Source organism: Chelonia mydas, chromosome 1 (genome assembly GCF_015237465.2).
Source record: "Chelonia mydas isolate rCheMyd1 chromosome 1, rCheMyd1.pri.v2, whole genome shotgun sequence".
In the NCBI taxonomy this organism is placed as follows: Eukaryota; Metazoa; Chordata; order Testudines; family Cheloniidae; genus Chelonia; species Chelonia mydas.
This window is the reverse complement of record NC_057849.1, coordinates 262,402,285-262,428,232: the sequence shown is the minus strand read 5'-3', so window position 1 is coordinate 262,428,232 and position 25,948 is coordinate 262,402,285. Positions and strand designations below refer to the sequence as shown.

General features: G+C 41.9%; 1 protein-coding gene across 5 annotated transcripts in view; it reads left to right on the top strand.

Annotated features, from left to right (window-relative positions):
* ANO4 (anoctamin 4) overlaps window positions 1-25,948 on the top strand; it is a 279,666-nt gene that overhangs the window by 193,454 nt on the left and 60,264 nt on the right. For all 5 annotated transcript variants that reach the window (XM_043545329.1, XM_043545321.1, XM_043545320.1 and 2 more), the window contains 7 exons: window positions 6,360-6,466; window positions 8,491-8,546; window positions 10,126-10,247; window positions 19,451-19,585; window positions 20,535-20,631; window positions 21,194-21,254; window positions 25,538-25,620. In XM_043545329.1, coding sequence (XP_043401264.1) covers window positions 6,360-6,466; window positions 8,491-8,546; window positions 10,126-10,247; window positions 19,451-19,585; window positions 20,535-20,631; window positions 21,194-21,254; window positions 25,538-25,620 — 661 coding nt within the window. The remainder of the gene's footprint in view (window positions 1-6,359; window positions 6,467-8,490; window positions 8,547-10,125; window positions 10,248-19,450; window positions 19,586-20,534; window positions 20,632-21,193; window positions 21,255-25,537; window positions 25,621-25,948) is intronic.

The following is a 25,948-nucleotide window of genomic DNA, read 5'->3' as shown; positions in this document are numbered from 1 at the left end:
GGAGCAGGGCCTGGGGCAGAGCTGGGGGGGGAGAGGGGGGAGATGGAGCGTGGGCAGGGCCTCAGGGGGAGGAGACCAAGCAAGGGCAGGGCCACAGTCTGGAGCAGGGCTATGGTCTGGGCAGTGGTGCCCCCCCCTACTTCTAGGGAACTTCCAGTGCTTATAACCAGCCTCCCCAAATATAGGGGTCATGCGCTGCCCATGTCTGTGGGGCAGAGACCTTGGCTCCATGCATGTCTATAAAATGCCTAGCATACTACACACATAATGTTAATTTTTAAATATATATATTTTTATACTATGAATAAGCAAATCATTTGGGCTAAAATTAGAAGTTTATCCCAAATTTATAACAAACCTACCCTGAAGTTTTAATGAAGATCAAAAAAATTTATTGTTTAATAATCATAGTCAGGACTGCAAGAACAGAATTGCTGAACAAATGCTGTTCTCTAGGCATTTATAATGCATCTGAAGGCAGAAGGGGCTAGAAGTCTCTCAGGAGAGCTTAATCTTATGCCGTTTTCAGTGTAGTGAGGTGCTTATTAAGTTTAATGGATGCTTATTCAGACCAAATCTTGGAACTTTGTGAGGTTTATCCATCATGAATTGAAACATGTAGTATGAGGCGCTTCGGAGAGCATCCTGGAAATTCCTTTCAGATTTCAGCTCTAGCTCCATCCCTAAATGTTGTTCATAAAACAGTCTTTAAATTTATTCCAAAGATACCAGTTCACCACTCAAATCAACAGAATAGCCACCCAAGAAGACCTATCTAGTACAAAAAGTTGGGGACAGGTTCTATGCTGCACCACACAAGAGGAGCAGCTCAGAAAGCATAATACATGAGAAAGCTGGCAGACCTGGCTTTAAACCACTTTTGTGCTGTCTAAATTCTAGGCTGAGTGGGGTCTGTTGTGATCCCTGGTAGAAATTAGAACAGCCCAGGGGGTGCTCTAATTACAGCAGTCTTTACCTGTGTGTCACTGAGGCCGTGTCACAGCTCAAAGCAGTCCAGAATTTTTATAGCGCTCGGCTTTACAGAGACTCCTCACTTCTGAGACACACACTCCATCTCTATGCATCTGCTGTGGGTTATGTGGGAGAACAACATAGAGCAATAAGACTATGTATTATGTAGACCTGACACTGTTCCTGCCCTGGGGAAATTTTCTCCTGGATGGTTGTGGAGCCTTTATAGCTCCTATATGCCACTGGAGTAGTATATGAGGGAGTGAGAACCTAGTTCTGCTATAGGTTAGTATTCAAAGCAGTGTAGATCCCAACCACCCAAAACTGAAATCTGGTGTGTGTATTTTTTAAACTGAGTGACACAGGCTCAGAATAAGATAAACGACAGAACATAGTGGAGAAATAAAACAGTAAAAAAAACCCTGAAATTATGGGAGGTTTTCTGTAATCAGAACAGTATCAGTTACAGCTTGACTAAATGGACTGAGTACATGTGTGGTATAACTCCAAATGTCTTAGCGGAATCGCTGTACCCGAGGGATGACACCAGCTCCATGTCTTTTCAGAAACTATTTTTAGGAATGTTGGATTATTACAATCAGGAAATAGGGCTATGTATAGTAAATCACCTTCAAATAGGTGTGAATATGTATGTGTGTGGTGTGTACAGTAGTAGATAAAAGGAAGCTCTGAAAGATATCTACATTGTAATAAGGCAAGTGCCAGAGACACACAGGCTGCATTTTAAGAGGGTGACATACATGCTATGGAAGAGAGACAGAGAGAGAACCATGGGTTCAACAAAATCACAATGAAGATTTCTGAATGCCTTAAAAATCGCTTTATTAGAGCTGATACTGTTTTGAAATTATTTTCCCATGCAGAGTTGTTGGGAGCAATTGACTGAGACCTGTGGTATTTTAGAGAGCCCCCATAATGTTGATTTAGGATAAATAATGCTCCACATTTTGTTCAGTGACTCTGCTAGCATGTCTTTTCCTGCACTTGGTACAGGGACGGACTGGGTCACCTGTTAAATTTGTTCCATTTCTAACCTCTGCAGTTCTAGTCCCTGTGAAATTTAGTATCTTTCCCGGGTGTCACCAACATACACATTCAGATTGATTCAGCCAGTTCTGGAAAAGATGGGATTCTGCTAGATGATCAGCATTTCAGTATGTCGATGGAATTTTCATTTGTTTTTTCCTTCTCCACTCTCAGCAAGATAAATCAATACTCTTAATGCTATAGTTACTAAATTTTAAAAATAAATGCAAGTAGCTAAAGCAAGGCATCCTTTGGAGCAAATAGTTGTTCAGCTCCTTTGCATATTCCACCAACATTCAGTTCTGTATCTTTTATACATCTTAGGCTGTGTCTACACTGCGCACCTTACAATGGCGCAGCCATGCCACTACAGCCGCGGCATTGTAAGGCACGCAGTGTAACCGCTCTTCGTCGCCAGGAGCTCTCCCAGTGACTGAATAAAACCACCCCCAGTGAGGCGTGATAGCTTCAGTGGCAGGAAAGCGTCTCCCACTGATGAAGCGCTATCCACACCGGCGCTTTTTGGTCGTTAAAACTTTTGTCATTCGTGGGGGAGGGGGTTTCACGCCCCTGAGTGACAAAAGTTTTAACAACAGAAGTGCAGTGTAGACATAGCCTTGATTTTGGACGGTCATAGTAATATGACATAGAAATGGTTATATAGAGAGCAGCTTTCAGTGTGCTTGCGCAGCCATTTAGGAACAATCTACGGTTGTATCGCTACGTACAGTCATAATCATAGATGTGCAAAATAATTTCACACCTGCCAGGAAAATGGACAAACCTTTTTGCTGTCTTATCTGGGAAACGGGTAGAATGAACCCAGAGAAGGAATGTAAGCCTCTCAATGCAGGAGCTCAAGGTTAAGTTCAAGTGCAACTTGCTGTGTGAGTTGGTCTCAAAAGTGATTGCCATGGTGACTAGTATTCACTGCTACCCAGAAAGGGAGGCCTTAGAGAGGGAAGTCAGGCAAACATCAAATGGGAAAAATGAAAAAAAAAAATTGCTGAAATATTTTTTAAAAACCCACCAATCTGCTTTACACATGTCTTTGAGTTGATGTCTGTTATAGAACATGACAAATTAGCTGTGGCACGATGCCAGAGTTTAGGATACTGCAGTGAGAAGCAGAACGATTCTGCTGACTCATGTTGGTTTATGCTAGAAGCCAGATGTGGGGGGGCTTATTTGCTCCAATCCAGGCTGTAAAGGGTTTGTGTGCCCCTTTGAAGAGGGGCAGAGAGACCTTGCACCTGAGGCCAGAAAGGAGAAACCTCAAAACAAGCCAAGCTTGGGTTGAGACTGAAGTTTTATGATCATTTAACAATAAAAGCAAATCCCAGGAAGTGATAAACTTGAACAATAAGGACTTGTCTTCACTGCTCACTGGCTTTATGTTACAGCACTAAAACCAGTAGTGTAGACGTTGTAGCATGGGTAGAACTTGGGCTCTCATGCCACCTCCCTGCCAGCTCCTGCCTGAGCCTGAAGGTCTCCACAGCTGTTTTTAGCTCTGTAGTGCGAGCCCAAGTTGGTGGACCAAGGCTCTGAGACTCGCTGCTGCCGTTTTTAATACGCAGTGTAGACCTACCCACTCAGGCTAGGCTAACTTGAGAGGAGTTACCTTGAGTGTAAATAATGCTGTAGTGAAGACATGTCCTTAGCAGTTCAGGTGCAAAACCTGTGTGTGGATATGTGCGCACTTGTGATGTGGAGAGAGCAGTGTGAGAACATTCGCTATTCACAAATCTTATTATGTTGCAGCAAATAGAAGGGACATTTGTATTGGTTGTTGAATTTCAAAAGGTTTGGTGTTTCCATTGGATAAGCATCCAAAAATGTAGATATTTATCCAAACCCCTTGGATATAGAGGTCTTACACAAGCTTTCTCATGTAAGAAACTCAGGACTCTGTTTTTGTTTGGGCCAGAAGTACTTTGAGGACAGCTTTTTTCATGGCATTCTAACATTTCTGCTTCTGGTCCCAAGCAGAACCTGGAAGTAAAAAGGGCAAGTAAATAAAAATGAAATATAATGGAGGGAAAAGTTAAGCAAAGTTTTTTTGAACTTCAGAAAAGCTTTGATTTTGGAAAAAAGATCAGGGAGAGTGTCTGTAGTCCCTGATAATTTTCTCCCATCCCTATAAAGTAGTATTGTAGTTGTACGCTGTGTGGGAGAGACAGGAAAAACACAAAGTTTGCCCAGGATACAGAAGAGGGGAAAAGGCATCAGTCCATTAAAGGAAGAGTTAAAAAATATCAAAACCTGCCATGTTAGCTCTGTAAAAGGCAAGAAGGGCAGCCAGTAGTAAGCCAAACCTAAAGAAGCACCACAGAGACAAATCTCACATTAGTGAGATTGGTGGCTGAGGAAAAGTTAATAGCATTCCAGCACTGAAAAAGCAAACTGGTTTCCCGCCTCATCAATGATTGAGAAGTGAAATAAGTCAGAAACACCACACCTGAGGGCTGGACTCATGCGAATTCTACTCCTAGTAGGAACACCAAGGAGGCAGAAAAGACAGAAGATTTTAAAAGCCACTAGGGCTGTTCATGCTATGAGAGCATTAAATGGGAGCTGATGAAAATCCTGGGTGAAATGCTGGCCTGGTTGAAGGCAGTGTGAGTTTAGGAATTGCCTTCAGTGGGACCAGGATTTCATCATTTGTGTATTGTTAAAATAGTTGAAAGTAAAGTGGGGTTTTTTTTAAATGTGGCAGCAAGCATCACAAAGGGAAATAACCTAAACTCAGGCCCAGGAAACTTCTATAAGCAGGGGTAATAGAGAGATACGGGCTCGTGTACCACTCTTATGTACTATAATATTTTGTTTAATGTCTCTAGTTTTTGGATTTTTCTGTGTGTCTTGGAAGCAGGACACCAGAACCCTCTGGAGCAAATTGTATGTGGTGAGGAAGACCTAAAATACAGTAGGAACTTTTTGGCAGGAGAGAGCCAAGACATGGGTATTTCACACAGCCCTGCACAATAGGGAGCTATTTCCCTGACTGCTTTTCCCATATGAATGTGGAGGGGGCAATGACCGTGTTGGGTCTGTGGCTAGTGGATCCTCTCTGAAAAGGGCATATTTGCTTGGCCAAAACCCTGTGGGGGAAAAACATTGAGCCCCAACTCCTCTATGCTGCAGCAGGGGCTCTGACCTGGCTACATGCTGAATCTACTATTCTGGTTATTTCTGTTCCTTTAGAGTTGTTTCTGACCCCTGCTCTGAGTCCACTCTGCATTCCTGTGAGCTGATCTCTCTAGGAAATCTGTATGATTGTACCTGCTCATTCACTCATCAACTCATTCACTTTCCCACTGCCTCACTAGCTGACGTGGGGGGAAGCCTGTTGAAAAATGAGTCTTTCCATTGACTTCAATGGGCTTTTGATCCAGTTCTAAGGGCCAGATTTTGAAAGGTAGGCAGGTGCCTAGTGTGTGGAAATCCCACTAGGCCCCTATGTGCATCTTAGGAGCCTAAATATGTATATTTTTAAGTATTTAGCCCGAAGACCCTATTTTCCTCAAGAGAATACAGAGACCCTGTGAGTTAGTGTCCAAATTCACTTCCTCTTGGTGATAAGTTTAGCTGGTACCTCAGAGCCCAATAGCACAACATACACTATGCTGCCTACAGTTTTCTAGTGAGCTTGGTAATTATTAAAATATCAAATTCCCCCCAATATGTGTGTGAAATGTTGTTAAGAAATATATACGTTATATAATATGCCAACCAATCTAGTAAACATAATGCAATTTGCAGTTAATCCTTCACTTAGTTTTCTTGATTTATTATAAATTTACCCATGCTGTTGCATTTGAAACTGAATTTCATGTAATTTCATGGTTAGCTCCTGAAAGTTAATTTTCTAACCCATTTTAGCTTACAGTATTAAACTGTCATATATGATGTTTTCACTTTATAATGTACAATATTTACAATGTATTATTTCATTTTCAATATTCATGTGGTTAATCTGATCTGTGTGTTCTAGAGCAGCACTTTTAAATCTCATTTCTTTGCAAAATGTGTGCATGTATTATGCAGTGTTTAAACATTTTTTTTAATGTAATGCTTATGAAAGTGAATGACTAAGTAGCAAGACCCTCTGCAAACGTCTCCTGTTTAGTCCTGGCTTTCAACACTCCTGAGGAGCAGAGATTTCCTATTGTGCTAAATTGAATCACACTGTCAAGTTCCTTTTATTGTGTATTCCCTGTACTTCGCTCATACACCGTAGATTCTTGATGTGCTATAAAAATTAATGGAACTTAACCTTTATTTTAAATATTATACCACTTATTCAGGGGCCAATCTTGTTTGTGTTTTTTATTTAGCTTCATCATACACAACAAAGACACTTTCTTCAACAATGCTACAAGAAGTAGAATAGTACACCATATTTTACAGAGAGTGAAATATGAAGAAGGAAAAAACAAAATTGGTAAGTGCTCAACAAGGTGCCTTTTAATTTGGTGTAAAAAATCAATAAAGCCTGGGCATGCTCCTTATAGGTCAGCTTTGGTTTTTTAAATCTCCTCACTGGGTACATAGCTCACACATTTCCAAGGTGGTCACTTTTTCTTGGTATGCCCAGTCATTTCGAAGACAAGGCAATGGAATGTTGGGCTGCTTTTCCATGAAAGGATATGGCTGACACCTCAGAAGACTATTTCCCTGTGCAGTAGGAAAGGCTGATATAAGGTAAACAAGAGACACACAAGGTATTGACTGATGACACTAAATAGACGTATTGTCCCATTGCAAAAGGAGAACTTGCAACTCTCCTTGGGTCAAAGTGTGGAGGTGTTTGGAGGGATGGGGAACTCATGCAGCCCTGAGTTTCAGACTCCAGCGATCCTGCATGAATCCCTGTTTCCCTCTCTTCACTCATGGAGGTCATGGAGGTTACTACAGCTCCCTGATTCCTTTCCACAGAGGGACAGGGAGACCAAGATTGAGTTCTCCACAAATTTCCTCCGCAAAAAATGGTGTCTTGACACAGGTGTGGGTTGGCTGGAGAGCTGTGTCCTCCTCCTCCTCTTCTCTGTTTGCCATGCAGAAGAATGTTCTTCATTCTAGTGGGCCTTTGCACTGCTCCTGGCTGAGAGCTCCACGTCCGAATTGTCTGCTGGAGGAGCCTTGCTGGGGTAGCAAAACCCATTTAGTTTCCCCAGCTGACAGCAAGCCAGGGAGGAACCTTTTTCCCCGTGCTCCCAGAATCAGGGAAGCACCACACGTGCTCAGTGCATCCCTGATGTCATCCTCAGCACCATGGCTGGAGTCAGATTCCACCCCTGAGCAATGGGAAGAGTCAGGGGGCTGCATATTCCACATGCAGATAGCGCCTGGGCTGCTGTGTTCTCCTACTTGCCTCAGGATCCAAGTATCCATCCATCCATCCATGTGGCTCCCACCACTGTAGTATCAGAGTGTCTTCTGCATAGACTTCTGGACTGTAGGAGCCTAGCCAGGCTAAATAGCTCTGGTGGGCTTCACACAGTAGACACACCAAGAACCAAGATGTGGCCCATAGCAGAGACTAGTACTACCAGCAAAAATGATATTTATGATAAATTAATGCTTTTCATTGGACTATTCTTATAAGATTTCCTCAACTGATTAAGAATAGAATATGGAGTCTTTTGCCTCTAGCTCACTGATTTGAATATCCCCAAGTGAATACTGCACTGTCCAATAGCTGTTCAGTGGCCTTTGAGTAAATTTCCAAGTAAACAGTCATCTTCAGCACAGCTGGCACTAAGTACTTCTCTTGTGTTGTTAGTCTTGGCTGAGGGGCCAAAGCCTTAATGGACAGGGAGAATGAGCTATCCTTTGCCCCCCTACTAGTGGTCCCTTTGGGTCAGAATTCAGGTATGTTGTTGGGCCTCACACTGCTACTACCTGTCTTGTGGCTGATCTGTCAGTAGATAGCTTCAGTCTCCAGGCCATCAATCCAACAGCTCTCAGAGCAATAAGTTAAACATGTAATGATGTTATTTTCATATGGAGATTAAGGCTTTTGGCTGTTTTGTTACACTACGATACAAAAATGCAAAGGTTTTGTCTGAAATTTGCAGAATGCCAAGAAATGTGGCATCTCGCCTAAATGAAGTTTCCAAATAGATCCTCACACAGACTTTAATATATGATTATTAGACCAAAATATTTGGGGTGAAAGTCAACCCCTATTGACTTCACTGTGGCCCCCAAAGCTTTAAATTCAAAGCATAATGAATTGTAGATTGTGAATAATATGATCAAGTACAGTAGCAAGTATCTGAATGTTGTATTTATCCTTCCCTTGTGTCCACCATAGTATGACAAACCTATGAAAGAAGTATTTTGTTACTTGTATCTTTCACTGAACTTCATTTACCAGTCTCATCATGAAAATGTGCTTTGCCCTCCTCATTTTACAGTTATTCGAGCCCTGCTTGTAATTAAATTAATATTTTTGACTTTTAGGTCTGAATCGATTGCTTACTAATGGCTCCTATGAAGCTGCATTTCCTCTTCATGAGGTACTTTTCTAACATTTCTTGTTGGCTTTTAATTCAAGTTTAATTCCAATGTCATTGGGCCTGAGTCTCCTCTTACTCTGGTTTTACACTATTGTATCCCCACTGGCTTCAGTGAAAAGTTACTCCTTATTTACACAGATGGTGTGAGCATTTTCTGTGCTTTCTTTCATTTAATTCAGCTCATTAGAAAATGTTGATGGCTTTTCCTGAAAATTCTTGTGCTTCAGACTCACACACTGTCCCCCATTGGTGGCCATGAATAATGTTATAGTAACAATCATGTATTACAAAAATTCTCAAACGTTTTCATGGTGTGGAACACATCCAAATACAGAGAGTGTCTGGGGGCACCACCTCCCTCCCGTTTACAATCACACAGATCATTCCTACTCCTTCACTTGCAATCAGAGCTCCCACTAGCAATCCCTGTGGCAACTATCACAATTGTTTTGCATGGAAAAGCAACGTTAGGGATGTATTTAATGTGCATTTAACTCCTTTTAATGCTGTTTAGCAGCTAGAAACAAAGAGGAGCCAGTATCATGTCACCAGCTGGCTCGTCACAGTCTAACAAGTAACATTACTGGTTTTATGAATCACACTTTGACAGTTACTCATATATTGTATATTGAAGTCCAAAACTCTTTATCTGAAAGCTTGAAATCTTCTCCTTTTAAGCTAATAAAATCAATTAAAACAGAATTATGCAAAACATCATCTGTTGTATATTGGTTCTTACACTGCCCACATCACTGTGGCATCTGAGCACCTTTCAGTAGTGCATGAATCCTTTACTTTCTTCAGTATTTTTACACCCCTTGCTATCCCCACAATCTCCTCACTTGGAATAATTCCAGCATCAGTATCGTGTTAAACACATATCTCTCAAAGTGAGCAGCCTCCTTCAGAGCTGCAATTAGTACCACTTTGAAGATGGTTATTTCACACCACTAATTGTGATTATGCATTACAACACAGGTTTGAGGCAAGTGTGGCTTACCTTGTGGAGTTAATGGCAGAATACAGGTAATAGAACTCAGGATTCCCGATTCCCAGTCTTAGGGTATGTTTACACAACAACTGGAAGTCAGATTGCAGCTTCGGTAGGCATACCCATGCTAACTTTAATCTATGCCCACCTGAACTGCAATCACACTTCTCATTTCAGTATAAACATCTAATCACTAGACACACTGCATCTGCTGAGCATGCATCTCCCTTAAATGAAGATTTCATGGAGGGACCCATTTGTTCTTAACCTTTTGCATACTGCAATCCTCTTTTGTACATCAGGCCTGCCCTGGGAACCCCCTCCCATTTACCAATATGGAAGGACAGGGTGGTCATGACCACCTGACATCTGTTTGCAACCCGTGATCTGAACAATGCCAGTTACCAAATACAGGTCTAAGAAAAATCAACCTTTAAGACAAACAAATTCAACCAAGCCGATGCTAAATTTGTCTTTTTGTTTTCATGCAAGGATTTTGTGTAAACTGTTCCATTAAAACACACCTCTAGTTCCAGAGATTTCTTGGCAACTATTATTCTTTGCTCAATATTTAAATCTGTATTTTAGGGAAGCTACCGAAGTAAAAATTCCATAAGAACCCATGGAGCAGAAAATCACAGACATCTGCTTTATGAGTGCTGGGCCTCATGGGGAGTGTGGTATAAATACCAGCCCTTGGATCTCGTACGGTAAAAGTTTTTATTTGCTTTTAAAATGTTGCACTGTGTACTGGGATACAGAGTGGGATAAGATGGTAGGAAAGTCTAACAGAAACATGAAGGGCTCAGTTAATTCCTCTGACAAAAGAGCCTAAACTCTCACAGTATAAAAGTGTGGGGGCCATGGCCTCCCCAGCCCCCCAGGTCTGGTATCCCTGGGCCCCGAGGGTGTGGGGAGCCTGAATGTTCTTTGTGCCCAGGGCCCCAATAAATCTTAATCCACCTCTGGCTACAAGGATCTATACATAAAATCTGTATTTAAAAGGTAGCAGCATCATTGAATATACTGATACGTTGGCAATTTGGGTGGGCCATTAAGAGCCTGCAATTGATAGAGTTAATTAGTTTTTCTTTTTTAAAGTACTGTAGTACTGTAACTGATAGGAGCCTTTTGCTTTTATTGTTTTTTTTAATTGTTCTGAAATAGAAGGATTTGTAAAAGATTCCCAGGAAGCACTAGGAGTTATTCTTTAAGGCTCCATGAAGCTCATTTTTCTGCAACTTCATAAAATGGGAATTTGCTTTTTCTAGGGAAAAAAATACTCAGAGAGGAATACAGTCATAGAGGTTTGCTTGAGTCATGTAGTTTTTTTTAAAATGCGCTAGAAACCAAAGTGAAGCACGGTAATATATTTTTAGTTAGTACATCAACTGTTTAGATGTTATTATTTCTTTTTGAGCCCATTGGCCAAGTCTACACTAAGGAAATTTACAAAACAAATTACACTATTGATTCGGTGGTGAACCAGTAATTGCATTGAAGTAGTTTTGAGTTTGTTTTTTAAATTTCCCTAGCATAAGAGATTACATTAGTTTCACAGTGTAGATTGTTTCTCTCTTTTTTGAAATATTTCTGGTAATTGTGTTTGAAGTAACCTGCAGACAGGGCTGTTGTTCTTTGGTAATAGTTTACATTTGTGATTGTGTCATGGAACAATCATCATCAGAAGGCATCATTAATTGGGAGCGTCACATCTGAGCTGTGAAGTTCAGATCCTGATCCAAGTTTCCCTAAAGTCTGAGGGAATTTGGATCCAGTGTTCTTTTTCAGTGTTTGTGTGTGCAGAATGGCTCATCGGGCATTTAAATGGCCATTTATGTACGGAAGTGTGGTAACTGGGTAAGCGCACAATTGCACTTGGACCTTGGCTCAGACTTCCTTTAGAAATCTAAGCATAGCATTTAAGGGCACTAACTCATTCAGTTTCTCTTCCCAGTCAGTGTCATCCAAAGATTATTCTGAAAGAAATGTATCAGAGCAGTTTACACAACGAGTGTACAGGTGATTCAATGTACAGGGCTATATGAGCAGGAGGAGAACTAGTGACGGGTATGAGGCTTCCTGAGTATTCACAGGTGACTGAGTAAAGGGAGACATCAAACCCAGACTGACATTTTAAGTTACTGCCATATATCCTATTAGCTGTTGGCTTACAACAAACCCATTGCTGATTGTAGTGCAGGCACAGAAGGAAGGGTGGCAGGAAAGGAGTGGGCACCCTTTTCTGTCTCCCCTCTCAGCTGCTAAAACACTCCCATACACCCTTCCCTAACCCACACCAAAACATCCCTCCGTACCACCTCTCCTTCCTCACGTGCTCTGGTTTTCCACCTTGAACAGTTGACCACATTAGCAAAAACTGCTGTTCACCTCAGTTCTAACTGCGTGAACCTGTGTACCCAAAACAAAAGGGTTTATACTAATTCTGCAATGAGTGCTCGTTTCATAGCTTTCCCCAGCCATGGGTACTGTAGAAAACCTACATGCCCAGAGGAAGTGGGAGTTGAGGGTTAACTGTTACGTTCCTAATGGGCCAGCTTTCCGGTACCCACCATTCCCAACCAATATTTGTGTTGTCAGACTCTTTAGAGAGGCCAAGGACTGAGTAAGCTACGGATAGTGAGTAACCTTCTCATTCATAGATATGATACTCTCAAGTCAGGTTAAAGTCACATTGCCAGGGTGATAAGAGAAGCTGTTGCTTTTATGCTTGTTTTTTCTTGCCATTAAATGTAGTCTTAAATCTCCAGTGTGCTCAGTCTGGCACCTTCCATGGCCATTAACTTTACTTTAATCACACCAGTTGGCCAGTATGGAGATCTTAGTCACTAGAAATAAACTCGGAAACAGCATTTGAGGGGCATCGCACAATTCGGTGTTCATTCCGCCTGGAAGCACCGGGGAGCATGAGAAGTACCGATTCTGCACAATTGCAAATGCGTGGTTGTTAATCAACAGCTGTGAAGGGGTCAGCTTACTCACGTTGCTGCCTAAATTTAATTTCCATACTGTTGTTACAAGAATCATTCAAAATCACGAGAACTGAAAGTGATTAAAGGGGGACAATCTCTCTCTCTCTCTCTTCCCTTCCCTCAGTTCACTCACTTTGACCTTGCTCTGTTGAAGTGAATGAAAGCAGTCCCCATTGACTTCAGTGGGCTTTGGATCAGTCCCTCTGTGCACTTGCCAACGCTTTGTGCATAGTCTTTTTTTTTCCCCTCTGCTAGATAGCCATAGCTGCATTAAGTTTGTTTATGTGGTATAATAAGTCCTGTATAGGATTTTGTACTGAACTGTCAAAGGATGAATGAATGGATGAATTAAATATATTTTCTTGGCTCAGATCCAAATCTGTCTCTCTTCTAATTTCCTGAGTGCCTTCTAGGTGTCCTGATCCCAAGCAATCATATAATTAAGCTTGATAAACTTAGAGAACCCCAATAATAAATTGTATAGTGCTAAAGCCAGACTTTGCTTATTCTTTTATAAGACATTATCATTCTAAACACTAAGAGGCTACAAAATCTGTCTGTTGTTGCCAGATATCTAGGGTGAAATCTTGGCCCCACTGAAAGTCCGTTGTAGTTCTACCGCTGACCTCAGTCAGGCTCAGTTTCACCTCTACGTACAGGGGTCTTGGAAGGCCGATTTTCCTACTGGGATAAAGTTACGGTTGTGGCGTGTTGTCTGTAGTGTTGTGGTTGTGCCAATAGTGATGGGTGGGTCTCTGGATAGAAGCAAGAGTATTGGCCACGTGATGACTTCACTTTTCATTTCCTTGCCTTTGAGGTTTTGTGTTAGGGAATGTTTTCAGTAGAGTGACCTTATCAGATACACAGAATGTTTGTTAGTCTAATTACTAATGATCTGGAAAATGAGGTGAAACATGAGATGGCAAAATTTGCAGAAGATACAATGTTATTAGGGTGAATCAAAACAAGAGAAGACTGAATAACTTCAGAGGGACCCACCAAAGCTATGTGAATGAGCAGCATGATGGTAGAGGAAAGTCAGTGTTGACAAATGCCTGGTAATGCACATTGAAAGGAATAATTTCAACTACCCATATACATTACTGAGTGCTAAATATACTGTAAGCGCCCAGATAAAAGACAACACTTCGGGCAGCTCAATGAAAATCTCTGGTCAACATATAGTGACAGTCAAAAATAGGAAACAATGCATAGCTAAGCTCATGCTTGGTGCAGCTGATGGGAAGAGAAAGGTAAATGTGGCTCTAAGCCACCTTTGTCTCCTGGGGCTGACTAGAGTCCAAACCAGCCCCCAGTGTAAAGTAGAACAGACACAGAGCTGCTCTAACTGCTGCCAGCTGTAATGGTCCCCTAGGGATCATTCTGTTGGCCTGGGATAAATAGAGTACATTTCCATAGCGCTCATCACAATAGTATGTAAGCAGAGATTTAGCTGATATATTTGTAGAATGAAAATACTGAACTACTGATCATTGCATATAAAATATGGGCCTGAGTCCAGTCTTACTCTCAATGCAGTACATGGAGTTGTCACAGTGTAAAACGTGAGTGTGACAAGAAAGATGCCATTTCTCGGTATGTATATGTAAATCAGTATATAGCAAAGCAATGGCAGTAAAGAGTGCTCTTTAAAAGATAAGTGTTCACAAGTGGCCTCAGTTGTCTCCTTCCTACATTGCAGAAGTTTAGATTGTCACTGGCAGCACCTATTTTTTTTGCCATTTAATGCACAAATTAAAATTGAGATCAGCCTTGGTATCAGAAGAAGCTGTTGACTTGATCTCTGGATCGTAAGAGGAGCACTGCATTTTGCAACCAGCAGACACAAAGGGTTCAAATAGGGAAAAAAGTTGTTTGTCAGGAACGGTTTTCAGTTAAGGGGGTGGAAAGAGAGACCATCCATGCTGGAGTGTGAAAAGCACCATAACACAAGAACGAGGAGGACTTGTGGCACTTTAGAGACTAACAAATTTATTTAAGCCTAAGCTTTCGTGGGCTAAAGCCCACTTCATCAGATGCATGCCATGGAAAATACAGTAGGAATATATATATATATACAGAGAACATGAAAAAATGGGGGTTGCCATACCAACTCTAATGAGAGTAATCGATTAAGGTAGGCTATTATCAGCAGGAGAAATCTCATCTACGGGGGTCAGAGTTGCTGGGAGAGCTATGCCTTAAACCTCTTTTTGTCCCTCTCAAGTGCACCCTTCCAGTGAAACAGGCCTGGCTTCCTACACCTCACTCTGGGTGGAACCCCCATGCAGTTTAATCACTCTCAGCCTGGATCTCTGGGCTGCAACTACCCCACCCCCCTGTTTACCAACCACGTTAACACAACAGGCTCAACTGCATTTGGCACCTGTCATCCCTTTTTCTCAGGGAACCAGTGACTAATTAACGTGGCTCAAAAGCAGCTTCTTCACAACAAAGTTAGGACTTAATTGCAATAGGAAACACAGAATTTAGAAAAAGAGGTTATTGCAACAAAGAATCTTATATGCATATTTCCTACCTAACCTTTATCTATCCATAGCTCAGGTAGGTCCAGCATATTCCCATCTCTGGGTTGGGAATGACAGCCTCCTTGCTGCACTCCTTGTGGCACTCTGTCGCCGTGTGTCTCAGTCAGTTTGGGGTGCCAGATTCAGTCTGCTGACAACTCACCCAGCCCTCTCCTCTTTCCTGAGGCCAGCATCTTTAAGGTTTAGGAGCCCCTTTGATCCTTGGTTTTGATCTGGGAAGAATACACCACAGCAGACTAGCTGGAGGCAGGCAGGGGATATCCCTAATGAATAGCTTCCCAATTGTTCCCCAAGGAGTCTTATCTTTGTCATGGTTTCATTTTCTGTAGGTTTCTCCCTTAATAGTCTCCTGTGACTTAACTCCTGGCAGTCAAGCAGATTAATATCGAACACCTAACCTGAGGAACATAAAAATACTATACGTAACTCCCTCATTTGCCATAGAAAACTGTCTTTAATACTTTGCTTCACTACTTTGAATTATATACATTGGTGAAAATAGGTGCTGATGCAAATAATCTCATAAAATGTAAATTACCTTTCTCAGTGGAGCAGACAGATTGTCAGCCAAAAAATTAGGCCACAGGGTTCACTCATGCAGCTAACTCATGCATCTGAAACTGATGTCAGTGTGACTTTGTACATCGAGACTTGCTACCCTTGTCAGAATTGACCATATTACTGTCATGTTTCTGTCTCTTTAGCCAGAAGAATTGTGAGCTCTGTTGAATGACAGAGGAATAAAAGCAATATGACAACATTGCCTTTGGTACAGTGAAGCTGAGTTTGAATGATGATGATCAGTGTAGATCAGTCTTCACATTGCTTTAAAAATACAAAATATAATCTTAATTCAGACAGATGGATTGCTCAAGATGGAAACTCTTTGACATGCATTTTAAAATTGATGATTTCATTTATTCCAGGCCAAATGTTGCTCACTCTTTCTCTCTCCTCCACTGCCTCTCGCCCAAGAAACAACATGGGTGTTTTCTTCCTTAGTGTAAAAGACTGACCAAGAATGGTTTCAGGTAGTCTAAAGGCAACAACATTGGTTGGTTTCACTCTTTGACCCTGGCAGTCAGATGCCTCAATAGTAGCATAACAAGTTGTGCTGATGTAAAATACATTTAAACTGACCTGACACCCAGCTGTGATTTGACCCTAAAGTTTCTGAAGCACAGGATGATTATATTTCCTCATTCCTTAAAATGAATCTGGAGAATGATCTTTTAAAGTATTCATTATTATTATTATGTATTGATTTATAAAGCATCGGACTTCATGATCAAGGTGCGGTACGCTTTCAATCCATGTTGGAATTGTGAAATAAATTTTCTAGAGACTGGTAAGCGAAGTTCCAAACAGAAATATGAAAGCAAGGTAGAAGAATGCTCTCTGATTCATCAATTCTTCTTCGGGAGATTACACATATGCATTCCACTCTTGGTGTCAGTGCACCCAGCACATGGCCATTGGGAACTTTTTCCCTCAGAGGTACTCATTGGCCGGTTCAAGCTCCCCCTGCTGCCATGCATCACTGTGTGCAGGTATTAAGGGCAGAGCTGCACCTAGTCCTCCTCAATTCCTTCTTACCACCCGTTGTGGTCGTTGGAACTCTATACTATACCAGACTCTGTGTGTGTGTGTGTGTGTGTGTGTGTGTGTGTGTGTAATTAGTCTATTTGTCAGTGTTAGGACAATAACTTTTAAATGCATTATATAAAAAAAAATTCAGACTTGTTGTTTTCCCCATTATTGTTTATTCCATTCACAGTACCAAGGTATGTCCCAGTCACTGGATTTCAAGCCGTGTGCTTTTTGCTCCAAACCTGTGCCAATGAGTGACCGGCCCAATAGCTGCCTGAAGTGCTTAGGGGAAGCACACGTGAAGGACCGGTGACAGATTTGCAGAGAGTTCAAATCTAGGACAAAGAAAGATAGGGAGGCTAGGCTGAAATTCCTGTGATGGAGGCGGCGCTCAGGCCACCATCAGAGCCAACCCAGTATGACTCGGTGCTGAGTGCTGCAGCTTTAGTGAGCAGTGCCAGTGTTGCCTTCCCTGCACGTCGCCCCTCAGTACCATCCAAGGGGAAACTTGTTATGATGGCATCGCTCCATCCATCACCAGGCTCTCAGCACAGGTCCCTGGCACTGACTGGATCAGTCCCGCCATGGTCAGATGAGGGGAATCCTCATTGTCAGACTTGGAGGTGGGATCTTACATATCACAACCCCACAGCAGGACCTGCTGGTCTCTGCACAGATCCTATCTTCCCATCTATCACCACGACCCTTCAATGGGACCTGCCTCAAGAATGTGGCTGGGACAATGGAACTCTGCCTCATATCGGTGGCCATTCTGGAGTCCTTAGGCATTTCCCACAGCTTCCAGATCTTCCCCACACTGTGCCATACCCAGAGCCCTCACCTATCAGGGCTGAGTCCGCTCACCGAGTGGCTCTGTCCCCAGAATCTAGCACCAGGCTTGCAACAGGGTCAGTGTGTTCCTGTTACCTTTGGGGAATTTGCTGGTATCGAGGTGTTCTGGTACCATCCTTCCGGAATGTGCTTGCATAAGTGCTCTCTGCCTAGCACTTCTCAGGAATATGTGTTTTTGCAATATCAGCCCTGTGCTTGCCAAATTCTGTGAGCAGGGCCTGCCTCTTGCGCACAACCTGACTTTGCTTCATATCAGCAAAGTTTTGCTTTGGTTCAGGCCTCATAGCAGGCCTCTGATACAAGCCTTATGTCTCAGGCTCTCTTCCTACTACACCAGACACTTCCATAAATCCTCCCAGTTGTTCATAGCAGGGGTAGAAGAGTAAGAGGTCAGTCCCCCCCACCCCGAGAATTTATTCCTGGATTGCATTTTGCATACTCTTGAGCTATAAGTTGGCTAATGTCTAGGGTTGCTAGGCATCGGCTTTCAACCAGAATGCCTGGTCGAAAAGGGACCCTGGTGGCTCCCTGCCTGCCCTAGCTCTGCATGGCTCCCGGAAGCGGCTGCCAGGTCCCTGCAGTCCCTAGACTCATGGGTGACCAGGGAGGCTCCACACTCTGCCCCTGCAGTGAGGACTGGCTCCGCATCTCCCATTGGCTGGGAACTGTGACCAATGGGAGCTGCAGGGGTGGCACCAGTAGGTGCGAGGAGCCTCCCTGGCCGCCCATGCATCTAGGAGCTGCAGGACCCTGGCGGCCACTTCCTGGGACCCACGGTAAGTGCTGCCAGGACCTCAAACCCCCACCCACACCCAAACTCCTGCCCCAGCCCGGTGAAAATGAGTGAGGGTGGGGGAGAGCGAGCAATGGAGGCAGAGGGGATGGAGCGAGTGGTGGCGGGGCCTTGGGGAAGGGACTGGGCACGGGTGCTCAGTTTTGTGCGATTAGAAAGTTGGCAACCCTACTAATGTCGCTCCATCCAACAGTGTCACAACTTATTCAACTAGGTCACAATTGGCCTCTGTGGCCTTTCTGGCAAGTGGCAATCTTGTTCTTGGTCCACATACTTGCTTCCTGCTATGCTGTGGCTCAAGACTCCAGAGATGATGCTAGAGTGGGATGAGTTGTTCTTCAGTCTTTCTTGAAATAGATTCCAATCCTGCCTCCTATGGCTTGTGAGTTATCAAGAGAGGAATGCACATGTGGAATCATTCAGCGACGAAAAAACAGTTACTAATCTGTTCTGTAACTGATGTCTTTGAGCACATGCCCATTCTACGACCTGCCCACCTACCACTCCTCATCAGAGTTATGGCAAAAAGGAATTGAGGGGGGCTAGGGTTGGCTCTGCCCCTTCCTTATACCTGAACACAGTGGCATGCAGCAGCAGGGGGAGCTCGAGCTGCCCAACAGCTACCACTGAAGGGGAAAGTTTCCTGCAGCCATGCACTGGGCACACCAACACCAAGAATGGAATGGACATGTGCAACACTTCTTGAAGAACAACAGTTATGGAACAGGCTAGTAACTGTTTTTCTTGGAAATGCTCTGGGGCTGATTCTCCTTTCCCTTGCACCAATTTTACACCAGTGTAACTACATAAATTTCAACAGAGTTACTCCAGAAACACTCCTGTATAACTGAGAGCAGCATCTGGCCTTTTGTTTCCTGGACATACAGAACCAATTACCACATTTTCAGAAAAGTTCAACATCCAGCACTTCCGCCCTCAATGGGAATTGTTGACTGTGCAGCATTTTTGAAGAACAGGCAGGCGCCTAAGTATGGATTTAGGCTCCTGTTTTAGAAAATCTTAGCCCCAATTTCTCCCCTCAAATATGACTTAAATCTTCCTTTTCTGTTGCAAACAATGCTAAATAAAACCTACAGAAGCTGGCAGGTAACTTTGCTCTGTTGTATTTTAAACAGACGGTATTTTGGTGAGAAAATTGGCTTGTACTTTGCCTGGTTAGGCTGGTACACAGGAATGCTCTTCCCAGCTGCCTTCATTGGATTGTTTGTCTTTTTGTATGGAGTCACAACACTGAACCACTGCCAAGTCAGGTAAAGTGAGCACTTTTATTAGTGACATTACCTGTATTTGTACACATTTGGGGTTGTTTTGTACAATTTGGTTCTGTTTTATTTCTTCTTTTAAAATTCACCATATGGTGTCAAGTCTATAACAAAAACAATGTAAACACATAGGGTAAGATTGTGCCCAGCTTTCACAAGGTAGTGGAGAACGTGCATCAAGTCTCCCTTGTGTTGTGCTCTGGCATGTAGGCTGGATATCATCTGGTCCCCTGAGTGCATGGACTATGTAAAGCTAGGGGTGCTGCCCAAGCTAGCTTCTCACAGCGATGGGGAGAGGGTGGAGCCATGGCTTTCTGACTGGCTGGCAGAGGGGAGAGGAAATGTCACACCCCAAGGAGAGTGTGCTTCCCAAAGCTCCAGACGGCACTCTTCAGGCATTGTGCCACCTGGAGCTCCTCTGGGGGTGTTGCACTTCTACACTGCTTTCCACCCTGAGGCAGTGCCTGAAAGAGTCCTTTGAAATTAACAAAATTCCCTTTAATCTGCACTCACCATATTCCTATCTCCTTCTGTTGGAGACCTCTCTTGGCTCAGGGACAATTTAGAAATGGTAAAGTGCTAATAACTCATCCTGTCAGCCACTGCAGGACTATACGTGTTTTCTAGTCCTTTTTGATTTTGCTCTTTTTTAAAAAAAAACAAAAGGACATGCCATCTAAAGATTTCAAAGTGCCTGTGTTTTCTTGAGAAAGGCATGATTCATTTATGAAGTTGAGAAGACCTACACAGTCATAGTGTATGTATCTCAGTGTTGTAGACAGCAAGAACATACTGACATCATTAACAGAAAGCACTAGAAATGTATGATAAGAGAAATTTAATTCACCATCTGTGATTTCAGAGAAATATGTTGGTCCATTTTAAGAATGATAGTTGTGTATGAAAGTATCAACCATTATCTTCTCTCTTTTTCCAGTAAAGAAGTCTGCCAAGCTACAGATATTATAATGTGTCCAATATGTGATAAATACTGTCCCTTCATGAGGTTGTCAGACAGCTGTGTTTATGCCAAGGTACATTTAAACTATCCAAATAGAAAATGTTTATTCTGTCTCAGTATTTTGTGAATATCTTCAATAAACTTGGTTAAATAAAAAAAAGTTCCAAGTGACGGATCAAATTCAGTCCCTTCACTTCAATGAACCCACTTTTACTATGACTGAATTTGGTCTTTAGAACTTATTTACACGTATATGCAATTGCACTTGATATATTCAGCAGTCACAAAAATTATGTCCTAGCACTTGGAACAGCACTTATGAACCATCTTTTGCGCATAGCTTCTCAAAACAAATTACCTTAGGCTGAAAGGATGAACTACCCCAGAAGTTATAAATAGATAAGAGATAACTGTTCAGCTGATATGGGCCTTGACCCCGAGAGGTGCTGAGCATCTGTAACTCCCATGCTGAGCACCATTCAGGGTAAGGCCCTCAGAGAGGATGTTGGTCTTCAGGACAGTCAGTCTAGTGGCTCTCCTAAGCACCACCCAGTTTAATCTTTTAACAAAACAGAATAAATTGTGAATAGAACTTTCAAATAATGAATTCATCAGGTTATTGGTCTCATTCACAGGTAACTCACCTTTTTGACAATGGAGCTACTGTCTTTTTTGCTGTTTTCATGGCAGTGTGGGGTAAGTCTTTCTTTGGATTCGTGTAATGTTTAGTACATTTTCCTTTAAATGTATGGGGTGAGATAGGACCCTTTAAACTCCAGCATACCTAGTTTCAGATGCTGAAATGCAGAGTCTTGGCTTGACTCTTCCCAATCAAGTCTTTTCTGGTTCAGTGAAAATGTGGAAGGAAAGGGTAAAGAATTTATATTTTTAATGTTCAGTTTCTGGACATTTTAATTTTAAAAATGGGTCAAATAAGCAGTATCCAAGTGGACATTTATATCCTAGTTGAAAAACTAGAGATTTAAAACATGTTGCTATTGAGTTAAGTTCAGGAGTCTTTATTCAGTCATTCCTCAGGCCTTGTCTTTTCTGGGGAAAGGCATCATGTTATATCCAAGCATAAGTGCTGGAACAAGGAATGTGCGGGGTGCTGCAGCACCCCTTGACTTGAAGTGGTTTCCATTATATACTGGGTTTACAGTTTGGTTCAATGGCTCTCAGCACCCCCACTATAAAAAAAATTGTTCCAGCACCCCTGTATCCAAGAAAAATTCTCAGAGATATGGGATGCTTTCCTGAAGTATATGTATGATCCTATTAAATGCATGGGCCACCCCTCGCTAGGCACGTAGATAGATGGCTAGCCTCTCCCATTTCTTGTACTGCCATGGCTATGCTTTATTTTTAGTGCACTAGATCTATCAGAGCTAGAGTGGGTATGTCTCCTCAGACTGGGAATTACATCCCTAGCTTGAAGTGTAGACATACCCTCAGAGACATGGAATTTTTCTGGGGAGGATATTCTCACCCAAGCTTACCAAATCTCAGAAATGGACAAATACTTTCTCCTATCAAGCATCTGGGCTTGATTTTCAGAGGTGCAGAACATCTGCAGTTCCCACTGACTTCAGCTGGAATAGTGAGTACTTAGCACTTGTGAAAGCCAAGCCCTACATTTTCAAGTTTTCTATTTTAGAGGAAAAGACCTAAATGTCATCCCTTATGCCAAAAGATGTATTGTGCTTAGTGGAAACATTAGTACAGCATCTAGGGAGGAATGTCACTAATTTTATTTTGCCTACACTAGTTCTTGCTAAAGATACAATAGCTGTTGGCTAAGGACCAAGTTATGAGAAACCTCCATTCTCTACTACACACACACACACACGTTCACGCTTTGTACAGACTTGTCATAAAAATTGATGTTTGTCAAAAATTAAGCAACAAACAAGTTCTTGTAAGGTCAGGTAACATTATAGCAGTTGCTTATTTAAATGAAATTTGACATGGAGGGGGAGAATATTACAATGATTTTGTTGTTCAGCTTTATTTGAAGCTCAACTCCAAAATTGTGTCATTCTTCAACCGGTGCTGTTATCCAGAGGCAGTCATTATGAATCCTTCACCAGAGAAGCACCTGAATGACTTTAATTTATATGCCTACCTCTTCCTTTCTCCACAGGTTTTTTCAGGAGGCTAAGAGACACTAGAAAAATTCTAATTATAGTTCCTTCTTGACTACACGGAAGCTTGTGTTCTCTGATAAAGGAATTAACACTGGAACAGTTGATGAAATGCAAAGTTTAAAAAACAGAAACTAGTGGAAGTATTTAGTATTCTTATTAGCGATAAGAAATGTCAATATACTCCTCGGAACAAAAAACATTCTCCTTCTTCTGCTCTCAAAGGGGGCAGAATCTGAGGAGGTTCTTTAATATAAATCCAAGAGAAAGTAGTGTATTCAGGAAGGTTAGAAGAAATTAGAGTATTCATCAATGCTCTGAAATAAAGTGGGGTAAGAAAAGAGAGATGAACAATAGGTAATTAACCACTAGAGGAAGCCAGCCTTGGAACTATAAAAGGTCACAAGTTAGACTGAAAGTGCTCAGGGAAGTCCTGTCTAGGAGAGTGTTTTGTAGAAGATTGCTGTTAGGTTGAATCTCAAGACAGATTGAAAGGAGGGCAAACAGTAGTGTAGCAGAACTATACTAAAGTATGTCTGTAAGTTCTGAACTTCAGAGTTTTCCAATAATTTTGTTTGAGCATATGGGATAAATGTACATTTTGAAATATCCTAACAGAAGTATGGCAAGTATGATGAAATAATGTTATATGCCATGTTGTCATAGCTGTGTTGGTTCCACGATATGAGAGAAACAAGGTGGGTGAGGTGATATCTTTTATTGGACCAACTTCTGTTGGTGAGAAAGACAAGCTGTTGAGCTCACACAGAGCTCTTCTGCAGGTCTGTGGAAGCTCTGTGTAACCTTGAAAGCTTGTCTCACCAACAGAAATTGGTCCAATAAAAGATATTACCTCACCCACCTTGTCTCTCTAGAATGATGTTATACTGTCTTGTTCAGAAATGAATGCTGAATACATGACAAAGGATATTAGAGATGATCTGACTAGAAAGGAAGCAGGGGGATTTCACAATTTGATACTTTTAGAAGCTTTCAGTATTACAGAAATGCAGTAAGAGTAGCTATCAACAACATATGATATAATAGTCAATGGTGGAAAGAAGGGCTACTGACCTCAGTAGAAAAAGAGTGTAATACAATAAAAGGAAATAGAATATTGGAGATCATAGTAGTGAATACTGTATAAATGAAAAATTGTACCAGAAAGAAACTTCAAGAGCCATAGGCAGAGATAGGTTTCAGAGTAGCAGCCGTGTTAGTCTGTATTCGCAAAAAGAAAAGGAGTACTTGTGGCACCTTAGAGACTAACCAATTTATTTGAGCATAAGCTTTCATGAGCTCGTAGCTCGTAGCTCACGAAAGCTTATGCTCAAATAAATTGGTTAGTCTCTAAGGTGCCACAGGTACTCCTTTTCTTATAGGCAGAGATACTAATTGTGGATTTATTCCCCCACTGTGTACTTTAAAAATTAGAAGGGAAAACAAGTTGATTCATCTTGGATTAGTCTCAAAAGTTCAGAAAATTGGACAGAAAATCTCACAAGATTCCTAATACAGTGTGCTTTTGAGGGAAGGAGATGTGAGGACAGTAGTCATTCTCACTGTACTTTGCTACTGAGCCTGAAAGTGTAGAGAGGGGTGATGGGGGAGAGAGAGAATCCAAGCTGACGTGGTAGTAACTAAAAGTCATTACTCTCTGAGGGCTGATTTCTAGCCTGTATGAAATGAGTTGATGCTCTGAATCCGGTTACTAGGAAACAAAACTATCACCTGTGTGCATCACAAAAACCACCATAATAATTGGCATTCTTGTTGGCAGTAGGCAGGCTAAGGACTGAATCAGCATAGAGAATGAACTGCATTCTTGTGCGCTAAGGTGATCCCTCTAGGACAAGACTTGAGGCACATTGTCAGGCTGTTGTTGGGGAGGCTTGCACAGTCACTGCTGGGAGCATCCCTGCCCTGGTCTGTGAATAAACAAAGGCTTTCCATTTCCAGGGCTGTCAATCTGGCACCTCTCATGACCATTAAGGGCCAGATCCAAAGCCCACTGAAGCCAGTGAACGACTCCCATGGATTTTAGTGGGCTTAAGTGTAAATAAATAATGTGTTTATAAACAATGCCAGTTTGATTCTCCAAGACATGGATTATGATCAATTGACTAAATACTTCCCGATCTTTCCTGACAATATAAAACACGGTGGCAAGCACAACCACTCTTCCGACTACTGTAGTGCAGTGAGTGCTGAACTTATGTTATACTCCAGTGAGTTATGTAATTATGGTTCATTTGAAAAAAATTAACTCAGTTATCAATGCCAGAAACATCTGTTCCTGTATTTTAAAGGCAATGCCTTGGATTAGAAAGGCAAGGCACCAGTTCCAGTTTCCTCAGCAGCTCTGTACTGAATTGCATGTGCACTGGAATCTGATTAGAAACTTCTTTGCTTCCTCTGGATACTGATTCCTGTGTATTTTAAATAGTCTTCTGATAAGGCAAGCTACCTTTTTGATCTACATTGTTCCCAAGAAACCTTTGTCTTTCCCATTGGTCTATCTAAATTTAGCTAAGATGACTCACAGAAGCCATTTAATTCTTTTCAATCTGTAACTCATCTGATTGCAAATTAAATATGTTCAATTAGCACTAAATGAAATCACCAAAGCTTCAACCGTGTCTGACACAAGCCAAAGTAGAAAGAAATACCTTGTGAATGCAGCTTTGATCATCAGAAAGATTTGCTGTCAAAGAAGTCCATTTATGCAAACAAACGAAAATTATGGAACAGCTTAATTCAACAATAATGCTAGTAGTTAGCATATTTTCTTCATTTGAAAACGATCTTGTGATTTCTTTTTTCTATGTGCTCCAGCAACTGTTTTCCTGGAGTTTTGGAAAAGAAGACGAGCAGTAATTGCTTATGACTGGGACTTGATAGACTGGGAAGAAGAAGAGGTTTGTCGATAATTTACTACTTTAATCTTGGGTAGAAAAGATTCTGGTTAAAAATCAGCAGCCAGTTTTTCCCTTAGTTTTATTATCAATTTCTCTTTCACATCAGAAGCTATAAAATAAACCTTATAATTTATCTTTCTGTAAGGATGAGCATTTTCTCCCAAGATGCTTCATCTAGAGCTGTGAAGAAACTTGCTGCAGGCCAAATTGTGCTCTCATTTTTCACCAATGTAAATACGAACTAACTTCATGGAAGTTTTGGGGCATTCTCTGGGTTTATGGCAATGTAGGTTCGAAAAGGATCTGGCCTCCATTGTGGTAGAACTAG